Source organism: Thermobia domestica, chromosome 6, assembly GCF_964235325.1.
Source record: "Thermobia domestica chromosome 6, izTheDome1.hap1.1, whole genome shotgun sequence".
In the NCBI taxonomy this organism is placed as follows: domain Eukaryota; kingdom Metazoa; phylum Arthropoda; class Insecta; order Zygentoma; family Lepismatidae; genus Thermobia; species Thermobia domestica.
In genome coordinates this window covers 113,060,445-113,074,677 of record NC_137459.1, presented here as the reverse complement: position 1 = coordinate 113,074,677, position 14,233 = coordinate 113,060,445, and the positions used below count along the sequence as shown (strand labels likewise).

The window sequence follows — 14,233 nt, the reverse complement described above, 5'->3', positions numbered from 1 at the left end:
CTTCACAATCACCAAAATCTTCCAGGTATTTGCGAGCAGATTCAACCACATCATTTTCTTTAACTTCTTTCACAAAGGCTGGTAACAGTTTAAAAAGGGGGAGAATATCAGATTGAACTGAAGAGAATCTGGAAGACAATTCATTTATAAGGTGGTCCAAAAATGGAAGGTAAACATTCCTTCTGTAGAACTCTTGAGGATTTGATGCTTCTACACTAGATCTGTGTACCTGTCTTTTAACTGTACGAGGACATGCTATTACAACACCATTTTGCTTTGCTATTTCCTCTGCTTTTTTAAAAAATAGTATCATAATGTTCTTTGTCATTACGGTACTCCTTAAGCAGATGCAAAATATTATCTATCATTGTGTAACACTGGTGAAGCTCCACAGAGGGATTCTGAAGTTGGCGAGAAAGTGAAGTGCAACAATAAAATCAAATCTCATAGTAGACGACAGGAGTCCAGCGGATTTTATCGATGGCACTTTTTCATCTACACAATTTAAAAATGCAACAACAGAATCAAACACATGAAGAAAAAATATAATGCTATCATGGCGTTCAACAAAACGAGTTTCACACAAAGTTTTAAGTTTGTGCCTCTTTTCTTCAGGATGTTGACTGATGATTAAATTTGCCATCGTTTCTATTCGTTGGGCTGAGTCCCGCACAAAGTTTACTACTTCTGTCACTGTACCTATCATATTTCTAATACTTGGTTCAGAACAAGCGTGTGTTAAAGATAAATTTAACTGGTGAGAAGCACAATGCATATATATTGCCAACGGATTAAGTTCCCGGATCATATTCTGTACCCCTTTTACCTTTCCTGCCATGTTGGCTCCACCATCATATGACTGCCCTCGTAAGTGACACAGATCTAAACCTAGTTCTGAAAATTTATTCAAAATACTTTTTGCAAGACCTTCACCTGTGATATCATTAACTTGAACAAAACTTAAGAACATTTCTTTCACTTTACATAAGTCAGTGTCAAGATAACGAATGCACACAGACAATTGTTCAGCAGAACTGGCATCTGTTGTCTCATCGGCAATCACAGAATACAGTTTCGACTTTTGTATTTCATTTGCGATTTTTTTTGCAATGATATTACCACAACACTGGATTAATTCATTTTGGATAGTCTTACTAATAAATGTGGCATTTTTTGGCGCTGTTTTCAAGTGATTTTCAAGTTCTATGTCCCCCGCTTCAACACGAAATCTTAGCAGTGACCTGAATTTACCTTCATTTGTTTTGGTAACCTTGTCAAGTACAATTATTCCGTCATCACGATGACCACGAAGAGGAATATTTTCCTGACCACAGAACATTATGGTTTTGACAATGGGAATCAGTCGCTTTCTGTTTTCAGTTATTCTTTTTTTGGCTTCAGCATTGAGCAATACATCAATTGAAAGTTCAGGGTTTTCAAAAGTTCTTACAAAATTGACACTTTTTTCAATAGCACTTTTGTGATAAGCATTGCCTGCATGTTCCCGAAACACTTCCAGCGCATGCTTATATTTTTTCAAGGGCGTTTTCACTAAATTCCCGAGAGGAGTTTTTCGTTTTTTTCCTGCTTCGTCCGGTCCAAACAATACACACACCTTACAGTAAGCACCTTCATTCTTTCTACTATATAACAACCAAGGGAAATCGATTAACCACTTTATATTGAATTTACGATTCTGACCGGACTCAAGGACAAGTGGAAATTGATAGTTTGAATTTGGTGTCCATGTTTTTGTGAAAATGTGGTGTTTTTCTTCATTTGTAATTACACATTGTCCTACAAAACTCCCAATGTCGTCCATTGCAGAACCGTGTTTTAAGTCAGAGCTGCTTATCTTACCTTGCACTGCAGCTGTGAGTCCAGTTGGAATAGTTTCACAAGAAGCACTGGAAGAATCATTACCTAAACGTTCTTCTTCACCACTTGCTTTTTTCTTTTTTTCGGTCTTGATTAAAAATGATTTTAAGTCAATTTGTTTACGCTTCGACATCTTAAAGAACAGAAAGCTCAAACAAAAACATATAATTCTTTCGAATGGCGGGAATGTAACTCTTGTCTCTTCTTGTCTTATGACTATTATCAGTCAAATAGGTTGGTGCACCAGCTCACTAGTCATATGTGCTACACGTGCTAAATGGTCAAATTTGTACCTCAAACAGAGGATTTATGATTCAGAAGCAAAATAGAATAAAATACAGGACACAATCGGGAAGAAATGACACAAGTCAGGAAAATAGTCAAAGTTAGGGAAAGGTCAAAATCGGGAAAGAAGTTCAGACAGGGAAAGAGGGCGAAAAGCCAAGATGAGCAGGGCAAAAAATTAAGGGTAAGTGGGAGGTATAAAATGAAAAAGAAAGCGTGTAAAAAAGAAGGGAATGTGTGTACGTGTAAATGTAACAGAAAGTGTAAGTGTAGTGTAGGTGTATAGCAAGGCCCACTTAACCTTTTTCCTCACGGAGCACTAGCAGACACGAGACACCCACTATAACAGCCACTGCCGAACTCCGATGTAACTCTGCGTGCTACGGACGGTAAGCGTAATTGTTTTCCTCCTTCTTTACGGAGGCTGGCTGTACTCAGTTACGTAGCAAGTAGACACCGTAGGGCCTTATGCAGAATCGTTTTAAAGTATGATTAGCGTGATACTAAAAGTCTGACTACTGCAGGAAACATGTTAATCGAACTCTTTAGTATGGCACTAATCATGCGTCAGAACAACTCTACATAGGACCCCGTAGCCTTGTCTAAAGTAGCCCTTGAAAATATAATGGATCTTACTGCGTGTTAAAATAATGAAATATATTTGGAAAAATAATTATTCTTGAATGGAATATATGTACGTAAGTTTACATTGTCAGCCGTTTGTACTTTCATTGCTTATTTTGAATTTTTGAAACATGATTTTGGGGGGGGGCTTCAGCCCGTTAGCCCCCCCCCCCTAAATCCGCTACTGTGGGAAGGGAATCTTATCATAATGCACAGTCTGGCAACAATAAACTTCTCTGAGATCACTTTCTGAAGAAAATATAAAATAAAAATTAGAAAATAACACTTTACTGAAAGTTGGGAGCACAATATTATGCATTCATAGATGAGGAAAACCCTAAAGTATTAACTTCATTAAAAATTGCCTTAAAATGACAGATTGAAATGACAGGAAAAATAAGTTTACAAATAAATTATTCAGGGATTGTATCAAAATTGAACAATTTATTTTTATTTTTTTTTAATATTTATAAGAATAAGGGGAAGAAACATCTACAATTAAAATAACCTCGTTTTAACATTTAATTCTTAAAAACAACATATAGAGCCCATTGCTAGTATGCCTGTAAAATGGCTCATTTTGCAATTTCTTGTCAATAAACGAATATAAAGAAAAGCAAGGAGAGAGACAACCACAGAGACACAATAACAATAATAAAAAAGAAATCGAACAAAGAAACGAAACGTTGGGCTGGAAAATGGCTATTTGAACGAAATGAAACCACATCTGCGGCAGAGATAATAAAAAGACTCCGAGATCGGGGATCTATGTGGTTGGTGTTCTGTGTCTCATGGCCACTCATTCCAGCTAAACAAAAGTTCTTGCACACTACCAGCACTGCATTATTAAGTCCCCAGTGGGTGGCAATAGCTCACTGAGCTGAATACTAACCAATTTTTCTGGGAAGGCTGACCGATCTTGTGTATTCCTGAATATTTGGCATAGGTAAAATTCAGAAAGAATATATATATATATATATATATATATATATATATATATATATATATATATATATATATATATATATATATATATATATATGATGTGATCACTGTGACAATCTTCTAAATAATACTTGAATTATATAAAATTATAAATAGGAAATAATAATTGAGGCTCTCGAAACATTTCGTTTTAACTACATTTATTTCTTGTTTCCTTTCTTGTGATATACTGTTGCCGAGACACACAGATTATACCTTATTGAGAGACATTTCAATAAATAAATCTAGAAAGACCGCACGTGATGAACGGTCAACCATTATGCGCTGCCTTCTAGACCTTTCTAATGGTTTTCCCTTACAATCTTTACCAATGGGAAGGAAAAAGGCCATTCATAGGATAGTTGTAAGTAAGGAGTGCAAAGATATGGTAAAATGAAAATAATTATTCACTGTGAGGAAGACATTATATCTCATTGTAATAGTACACATGAAAAAAAAAAGTAGTGATTTTATGTCATTTTGCAGCACAAAGGTTGGAGAAGATGCGGACCAACAACTTGATGTGGAATTAAAGCCGCATGATTTATCGAATATGAATGAAGCACGAGTTGATGCACAAAAAGAAGGAAATAAAAGGTGTAACTATTTGTCCACAAGGAAAGTTTTAATTCGGTTAACTTAAAGAGTTATTTTATTCACGCAAGTTTAGAATTTCCACTAATATTCAAATGAGTTGTATGATCATTTTCATTATTGAAGATTATTCGCTTATTTAAAAGTTTTCAATTTTCTATATATATATATATATATATATATATATATATATATATATATATATATTATTTTATTTTATTTTATTTTGTCCTAAATTTGTATTTGCCTCAAGTAAAACCATGCCCAGCGTTATTACAAATATGCATGACATATCCAGGACTTGTTCAACGAAGAAACTATGTTCGTGTACGTGCCATTTAGGAGACTAAGCGAGTTTATAGACCCTCCTCCTTAAGCCTATCTTTCTTTCTTTCTATCTATCTATCTATCTGTAGATGTAAGCGTAGGCCCTTCTTAATTAACATCCATATTTTTTATTATCACCTCTCTAAAATTGTTCAATATTAGACCAAACTAATTTTCGAGAATAAGAGATACGAACAACAGCACTGAAACTTTCTCATTTCAATTCCGCAATCATTAATGAACATTATCTTGTGAACTACGAACAACATTATGCTTTTTTATTTGTTCTTTCCTTTAATTTCTTTCTTTGTTTCTTTCGTTTTTGGAAACACCCCTACAAGTAAACTATCCCTTGCAAATCTATTCATAAGGAAATCACTTATACAATATGTTAGGGATAGTAATGAAATATTGTAACTATATATAAAACTACATGAACTGACGTACAATAAAGGGGTACTTTTGGTTGACATGAAAAGTTGAAATTTGGCATGGTTGTAGCTATCCGGGAATTTATTTTTAATTTTTAGGGGGTTTGAACGGTGGATGAATAAATTCTACATGTTATTTAAATGGACCTTTTTTGGGTCTATAATCTCACATTTTAGGTACTTAGAATTGGAACAAAAGTTTTGAAATTCGGTATACTTGTGCGTTTTTGTTAGCGTTGTCTAGATCTGTTACAAAATAAAAATTTCGAACTGTAGAGTGGTTTTATGGTGAACTGAAAATTCTTTCCCGTTATTTATGTGGAATATCTTCTACACCCCAAAATGTTCAGGCATTTCCGGCAGGATTAGAATGACGAAATATGGCAAGATTGTAGCCTTCTGGGACTAACCCACAGGAAAATTGCCAAAAGTGAATATTTTTTAATTTTTAAGGAGTCTAAAGGGAGATGAATTAATCCCCATGTTATTTAAATAGGTGTTTTCCTGGGATGCAAAATCTTATCTTTTAGATAGTTGAAATAGTAAAATAAACTTGAAATTCGGTAGAATTCTGAGCTTAAGAGGTGTGAAGAAGTAGACCGAGCCAAGTCGGAGTTGTGAGGACGAACCCCCAGTTGGGCAAATTCAGGAAATATGAAGAGCAAAGGCACGAAATTCACTGTTGATGAAAAGGCTGATACGTAACAAATTCACATACTGTTCACAGATAGACACGAAGCATCAAGAACGTTCTTACATAACGACTGTGGTAACCATAATATAACTCGTGGTAACAATATATTTACGAAATCTGTTACATTTTGTTGCTAGTCTCACATAAATTCGAGCAATTGGATTTCTCATTTCTTCGAAAACTTCATTAATTCTAAAAATCTTCACCTCTACATACTCTTACTTATCAAATTAATTTCAATATCTATTTAATACCAATGACTGCAATAAAGGAAAAATCTTCACCGAAAAATGAAAAAATATATATATATATATATATATATATATTGGCTTTTCTTGTCTGGGTTTCCAACCACGAAATTTACAGCAGTATGTACGTGTCTTAGCCCATGTTTTTAAAAGTTAACTGATTCACAGAACATCCCTCATTAACTTGTTTTATTTATTACTAGCTTTCACTTATTTTACTCGAACACTGAGAAAAAAATGTACTTGGCGTACGTTAAAACGTACATTACATGTGTAAATCCTGTAGTTTTTAGACTTAACGTACACTAAACGTATAATTGAAAGTCATTATAAGGTACCTTTATGCAGAGATTTATGCCTCTATCTCATTGGGAAGTGCCTAACCAATTTGATGAGTAAATGAAACGATTTTTTGCTTGGCTAAGAACAGTTTTTTGCCTATAAAATATTTCGTATAGCACATTCCTCGAGATTTCAAACTTCTTCCATGCTCAAGTCATTATAGGGTACCTTTGTGCAGAGTTTCACGTCTCTGTCTCATTGGGAAGTACCTAATGAATGTGACGAGCGAATGAGTGAAACGATTTTTTTCCTGCCTAAGGACAGTTTTTGCGCATAAAAAATCCCATAGCATATTCCTCACATTTCGGACGTTTTTCCATACTCAAATCGTTATAGAGTACCTTTATGCAAAGCTTCACGCGTCTATCTCATTGTAAAGTACGTAATTAATTTGATGAGTGAAAAAGTGAAACGATTTCTTGTTTTACTAAGAGCAGTTTTTTAGCCATAAAAATTTCCCATATCACATTCCTCAGATTTCGGATTTTTCCATACTCAAGTCCTTATAGGGTACCTTTATGTAAAGTTTCACGTTTCTATCTCATTGGAAATGCCTAATAAATTTGATGAGTGAGTAAGTTAAACGATTTTTTTGCTTGGCTAAGGAAAGTTTTTTGCCCATAAATTCCAGTAGCACATTCCTCAGATTCCGAACTTTTTCCATGCTTAAGTCATTATACCGTACCTTTGTGAAGAGTTTCACGCCTCTGTATCATTCGGAAGTACCTAATCAATTTGATGAGTGAGTAAGTGAAACGATTTTTTGCTTGGCTAAGGGAAGTATTTTTCCCATAAAAATTTCCCGTAGCACATTCCTCAGATTCCGAAATTTTCCCATGCTTAAGTCATTATAACATACCTTTGTGCAGAGTTTCACGCCTCTATCTCATTGGGAAGTACCTAATGAATGTGACGAGTGAGTCAGTTAAACGATTTTTTTCCTTCTAAGGAGAATTTTTTGCGCATAAAAAAATCCCTTAGCATATTCCTCACATTTTGGACGTTTTTCCATACTCAAGTCATTATAGGGTACGTTAATGCAAAGTTTTACGTCTCTGTCTCATTGGGAAGTACCTAATCAATTTGATGAATGAGTCAGTGAGTCTGAAAACTGTATATTTTAGGAGTCCAGTACTCAAATATTGTTGAAGGTAGGAATTTGAAATTTTGGCATATGAATACATCTCTTGGATATTTCCTTAAATTTTAAATCTCATGTTTCGTTTTTACAGACCCTCGAAATCGGCGATTTTACCCAAAACTCTTGTTCGTGTATAATATGCTTATGACAGTGCAGGCCAGTTTTCCTTTTTTTTTTTTTTTTTTTTGTGGAACTGGGCTGCCATGCACTGCCGTGCATGTTGATTGTAATAGGAAACACACCAATGATATAAACGAAGTAAAAGTTTGTATTAAAGCTACTTTCCAGCACAGTCGCCAAGTCCCTAACCATATTTCTTCCATCGTTTCACAAGATTAAAAATGTTCTACCCAAAACCGGTTTGATTTTGTCATTTGAATTCAAACGTAGACCCTTTGATAATTTCTTTATCGAATTATGGGTGCCGGACTAGTCGGAAGGTGTGTGTGCGAGCACTTTTTGCCCAAACTTCTTGAGTTTCCCACGAACAACTGCAACATGAGGCGTGCTTATCATGGAAGGATGTGGCATTTCCGACATTATTGTTATCATGTTTGTCACGAAGCGCAAGACGTAATTTTACCAATGATATTTCATACAATGCATCCTTCTCTGTGTTTCCGTGCGTTGGAAATCCTCCAGTGGAACCCCTTCTATATGCTAAAATATAGACACCAGCACTTTCTGTTTCACAGATTGAATCACATTGAATTTCCTATTTGTTGAGGAATCAGTATATGTTCATTCCACGGTTTCCAACTTTGCTTCAAACGTGTAGTGGTACGCCCATGACTTGCCACCTGTAACAGTATTTTCCACAAAAAGCATGTCCTTCAGCATACGGTGCGAGGTTGTCCAGGTTTGTCACCAGTGCTACCTTTTGGACGGCAGTGAGGATCTTCGGCATCCACCGATCAATAACTTTACAAAATTTCAGTTTGTTATGAACTAGGGATGGCCAGAACCGGTTCCTGGTGGAAAAGGTTTTCGGCTCTGAACGGATCCGATTCTAGAAGATCCGGTCGCGGAACCGGGTTTTCGGATCCAGGTCTGGAACCGGTTCCTAAGATCCGGTTCTGGAACGGATTTTCGGATGCAGGTATGGTACCGGTACCTAAGATCCGGTTCTGGAACCCGGTTTACGGATCCAAGTCTGGAAGCGGTTCCTAATATTCGGTCCTGGAACCGGGTTTTCGGATCCAGGTCTGGAATCGGTTCTGAAACCCGGATCTTCAAGCCGCCGGAACCGGAACTCTGTGGCCATCCCTATTATGCACACTGTATGTACGAAATTTCGAACATGATCGACAATGTTTGAAGTTGAATTTACCGGCCGTTACAACTTGCCTCTTCAATCGCCGTGACATTCTATTAGTTTGATGTTGTTACTGAGCGCCCAGTACGTCTCAAGTCGGCGAGTCTCACGTGGTTCTCTTCTAAGGTTCATACAATTTTCCACGTTCAAGCACACGTTCAATTTTTCTGTGAATTTCACTGTTTTTTTCTTTGTTTTTCCTTGGCTCAGAAGAAGATTTAAAAAAAAAAAATAAAAATAAAGAATAAAAAGTACACCTCTATTCTCTTCACAAGTAGACAATTGTAATATATACGCAATATTTTATAAGTAATTCACGCTTTTTCCATCAGAGGTTGAATAACTACCGACTACAGTGTGAACCTAAAAGTATTTCTATATTCACAATTTCACATCTCAGATCAGTATTTAAATATAATACTGCATTAAAAAAAAAAAAAAAAAAAAAAAAAGCTGTGCTCCATTTAGTGACCCGTCCTCGTATTTTATTTGGTTTTGTATTGCTATCCGAAACTACCTATGATACATTTATTTAGCTTACGACAGCTTTAGTCATCTTAACTTAAGTAGAATATCTTAAAATCACTACTGAAACATGTTTCAAGGAATTTAATGCTTTAATGTCGTTATATTTTTGCCTTCCCGAACTGCTCAAAATAGGTCACAGGAAGAAGTTGGAGGGAAAAGAGTAAAGCAGATAACTCATTTTTGATATGTAGGAGCAGGCTCTTCCAGAAAAGTTGGCCCCGGGTGCATCAAAATGTAAAAGTTATCGCTGTGACATTTGCGAAATGACATATAATCGCAATTTAATATATCATAGCACCGGGAAGGAACAGCTGAACAACTACGGGGGTATAAGTCACTTCCCTGCACAGAAATACGAAGGTAGACATGCAATGCGAGCGAGAGATTAAAAAAAAAAAAAAAAAAAAAGAGAGAGGTTGTGAAAGAATGCTGATGGAAGAAAAAGAACAGATTTTGATATCATTGCATTTAGAGTTACGAATATAAACATCTTCAAGTGTGTATTATAGTTTTTGTCTTTTAATACCGAGGTTACTAAAAGCGGAGGGGAGCTTTTGTGGCAAGTGAAGGTTTAATACATTTGATTATTATGATGACTACAAAAGACAACAGTTTCGAAGCTGCATTTGCATTTGGTTTCTACTACATAACTTCTTGACCTTTTCTCTTTTCAACATACTCCTGGTAGTTAGAGAAAGATATACTGAACTCATAGTTATCAACAATTTACAGAGTTCCTATGTTTGGCACGCAATATGCATTATTTCATGCACTGAGAGATTTTTCTAAAAGCAAATGTAAGAATCAGTACACATTTTCCAGTAGCACATAGTGATAAGTGTTTGGTTCTTGCTTTCTTGTCTCCCAATCTAAATTCTGCTGTCATAAAGGGCGCTTTTTAGCTTCAAAACAGAGCTTGATTATATTATGCAAACCCAACGGAAGAAAATAACAATTGAACAACTATAACAACGTTTCAGAGCAACCAACTAGGAATAAATGGCGAAGGAGGAGGAGTTGTAAAAGATATGTACTCTGATGTTGTTGTTGACAAGTGAGCCTCATTTGTAAATCCTGTCTTAAAGCAATTCTCCGCTTGACCTATGCCACTTGACCTAAGCCCAATAAGCTATCTCGAATGAACTGAAAGAAGCAGTTGGTGGTTCAGAGTCCTATAGCTCTCCTCACTGAGTCCTATGGATATTAAGTAAGAGTTGATGGACGATTCATGTATCTGTGGCCTTGTGAAGCGCTACTGTGGTAAAAATTTCTAGCTTCCATGTTTGAAAGATTGCATCGCTAGCATCTTCTCACGCTGAACGCTGAATGCATTTTGTTCGGTTGAAATCATGCTGGTGATCACTGGACCTATTCGTTAAGACCCCCTGGAGCTTTTCCCCTATACTGAAATTGAAATCTGTCGGCTCAAATATGACATAAAACCTCAATTACTTGTAGCCTCCCCCGACTTCTTGAATGTAGCGAACATCCTTCAAGCCTACCTTGCCAAGCGGTGATGAATGACAGAGGCCCTTTGGCATGTGGTGCGTATATGGTAAAGAGAAAGGTACGTTTTCAGTGTAGGTGGAAGCGGCTGCATGAAACGCTGCTTATGTAGGTGATTTAACTGCAATATAAGTTATCCATTAATGCCCAGTTCTCACTTGGAGATGAGGACATTGAAACGCTTTTAAATGTGAAGATTTTATTTCGTCACTTGATGTGGTTCTTGCCCACTACAACTGTCAATATTAACATTCTTTACACAAATAGGTTGCTTTCAAATCAGAATGTTTCACTTTTCAGCCAAGGACATCATAACTTTCGGTTTCGAGAAACGGAATGATTCTTCGTTGCTTTATGATTAGCATACGCGCGTTCTGCACAAGAGCTGGATTAGATTCCCGGTGGGAGCTCTTGTGATTCAATGTTAAGTTTTAAGTTCATATCTCATACCCTTGGTGTTGAAAGGGGTGCTAAACTCCAATCCGAGCAACCCATATGAAAATGGAGAATAATTCGGATTTCAATATTGTCACTTTATCATACACTTTATTTATCTCGTAACGGACAAACAAATCAGCATACTATATTTACGTATCCTATTTTATCAAGTAGTTAACGATGCTCTTTCTTAATTTAACAATAAAGAAACTTATGTAACTTATTGAAATCAACACTACTGATGACGTTGGTAACACAGGCACAACAGTATGACTAAAGGTTTTCCTAGTTGTATTTTTCCCTCTCTTTATATATATATAGTAATATATATATATATATATATATATATATATATATATATATATATATATATATATATATATATATATATATATATATATACTTAATTACTTAATCTTTATTTTCTCCCATCAGTCTAAAGAACACAGTACTTGCATATGTGAAGCTAACACAAGTGTGACAATGTAAATGAGCATGTATTATCTTTCGTATTCTTCATGTCCTTGTTAGCATACTTTTTCTTTCTTTTTTCTCCCTCTCGGAATGCTTATTAATTGATATTGTCATTCCCCAGGACGTAAGCTTTAGATATGGAACCTTAAACATATTGTACACTACCGGTTCATGATCACTATCAATGTTATTATGGTTATAAGGAGTAGAACAGTTTGATACTTTTTATTCAAATAACCCTAGATTACCATTTGATATATGTATACAGTATGTATATATATACAAACTGCTCGATTTCACTCTTTGATTTGGATTCTTGTATCTGCTATTGTAATATGTTCCCCTGAGTCGCACCACACACACACACTCACACACACACACACACACACATATATATATATATATATATATATATATATATATATATATATATATATATATATATATATAGATAGATATAGATATAGATATAGATATAGATATAGATATAGATAGATAGATATAGATGGATAGAGAGAGGGAGAGAGAGAGAGAGGCTACGTATTGAAATTAAGTGGCATGTTAGCACGTCTTAAGTTACACTTTATAAATCATTCACAACAAGGCGTAACCAAAATTGAGTACAGTGCCTCTAGAACAGCGTGTATTCAAAATTAAAAATAAAATGTTGAAGCAGTAGATTACACTTCTAGTTTTGCGAAGAAAATATATTGAAAAAAAAATCAAAGACGACTTTATTTGGCTTACGAACAGGAAAATGTTACGGTTATCAATAAAAAAAGAAAAGAAAAAGAAAAATATATCTATTGAATCAAACCTGGATGCTTCCCTTTTATTATAAGGAATATGCAGTACTTGAATATAAGAATATCATCCTCTATCAAAGTTGTTCATTCAGAAAGTCTTATGCCATCTTCATATGATTACACAGGGCCATCGTTGTTCTAAATTGGTGCTCTAGATGTGGGTTGGGATACACGGGCGACCACCTGTAACAATACAATACTCCAGAGGTCTTGAATAACAATGACGGCAATATCTTGTAATGGAGGGTGTGTTTGAGTGGAAGAACTGCCATCTGTGTGGTCTGGAGAAGAGTTTTCCGAAACCATCAGATAACGTTGCGGGAGTAAAGAGTACCTATCCAGTAGCTTCCTGCAGAAAGAGATGAATGAGTAGGATACAGAAGTCATAACCGCGAATAAAGAAAAATCTACATGTGTCAGGTGTCATGCTAGACTTCGCTATCGAGAACCAGAAGGCAGTGATTTAAACTTATCATTTTTTTGAGTCGTAACCAATTACAGTAGAAAATCTCATCCTCTACTGACTTCCGAGCTTAAAATGGGGCGGAAATTGGTTTTCTTATTTCAAAACACAAAAGTTATCGCTTTAACAAAATGTTTGTCTGGATGTTCAGATACAGCCGCAGATAAACACAAAACCAAATAGTAGTGTTATCGTACCAATGAACTCATTTATTTTCTCATTACAGAAAACTGATAAGAGAGAAGAAAGAACAAGAAGTTTAGAAACGTGTGGCTGACAAAACGGAAACTACAAGAAAACATCTTTTACAAGAAAATTATTTGTATAAAAGAATAAATAAATACAACGAAAATAATACTTTTCTGAATGTAAATAATATGCTAACATCAATCAATGCAACTTACGCCACGTTGCCACTTTACATGAATCTTGTAGCTGTCATAAAAAATACCTTGCTACCCAATCTTTCTATCTACTGTTTAGATTTTACAACTTCTTGTAAGCAAGAAAGGTATCACCGCCCATGCAGCACTGCAGTCTAGTGGACAAACAATTAACCTCCTCATTAAAAATGTGTATTTTGGCGCACTCCCCATCCCTGTACAAAAGCATCCGTTGTTTCGGAAGCGGCGAAACTGGTTTTTCCTTTATGTCAGCGGGAGGGCGATAGCAGGTAGCAAACAAGACGTTCCAGAAAGTTGGACACTGTTCGACTCCTTGCAAGATGGAAAAAATGTTTTATGACCTTTTCAAGACTATGTGTACACGGTGAAATATGGTAGGGTTTCAAGATTTTTTTTTATGACAGCTACAAGTTCTTCTAACGTGGCAACCCATCTTTATGATCTTTATATATATATATATATATATATATATACTAGTTGAATATACCCATGCTTCGCACGGGAACTGTATTTGGAAGTCAGCACCTGTGGGAGTATCACCATTGATCTCAGCGAAAGCGAAAACTGTGCATTTGATACTAATATCGGTCGTTTTGGGCTATTTTTTACATGTCTCGGTATCTGACCCCCGGACGGAGCCGAATAGCGTGAATTTGGAAGTTAATACGATCGGAGTTTCACTATTGATTTCAGCGATCGCAAAAATTATGAATTCAACACTAATATCGGTCATTTTCTACTACTTTTACAT

At 35.6% G+C, this 14,233-nt stretch overlaps 1 protein-coding gene across 1 annotated transcript; it reads right to left on the bottom strand.

Annotated features, from left to right (window-relative positions):
- Window positions 1-364: 364 nt before the first annotated feature.
- Window positions 365-2,011, bottom strand: LOC145687276 (zinc finger MYM-type protein 1-like). Its single transcript, XM_081760749.1, has one exon. It carries the CDS (start codon window positions 2,009-2,011, stop codon window positions 365-367), a length of 1,647 nt encoding a protein of 548 aa, XP_081616875.1.
- Between the last annotated feature and the right edge of the window lie 12,222 nt (window positions 2,012-14,233).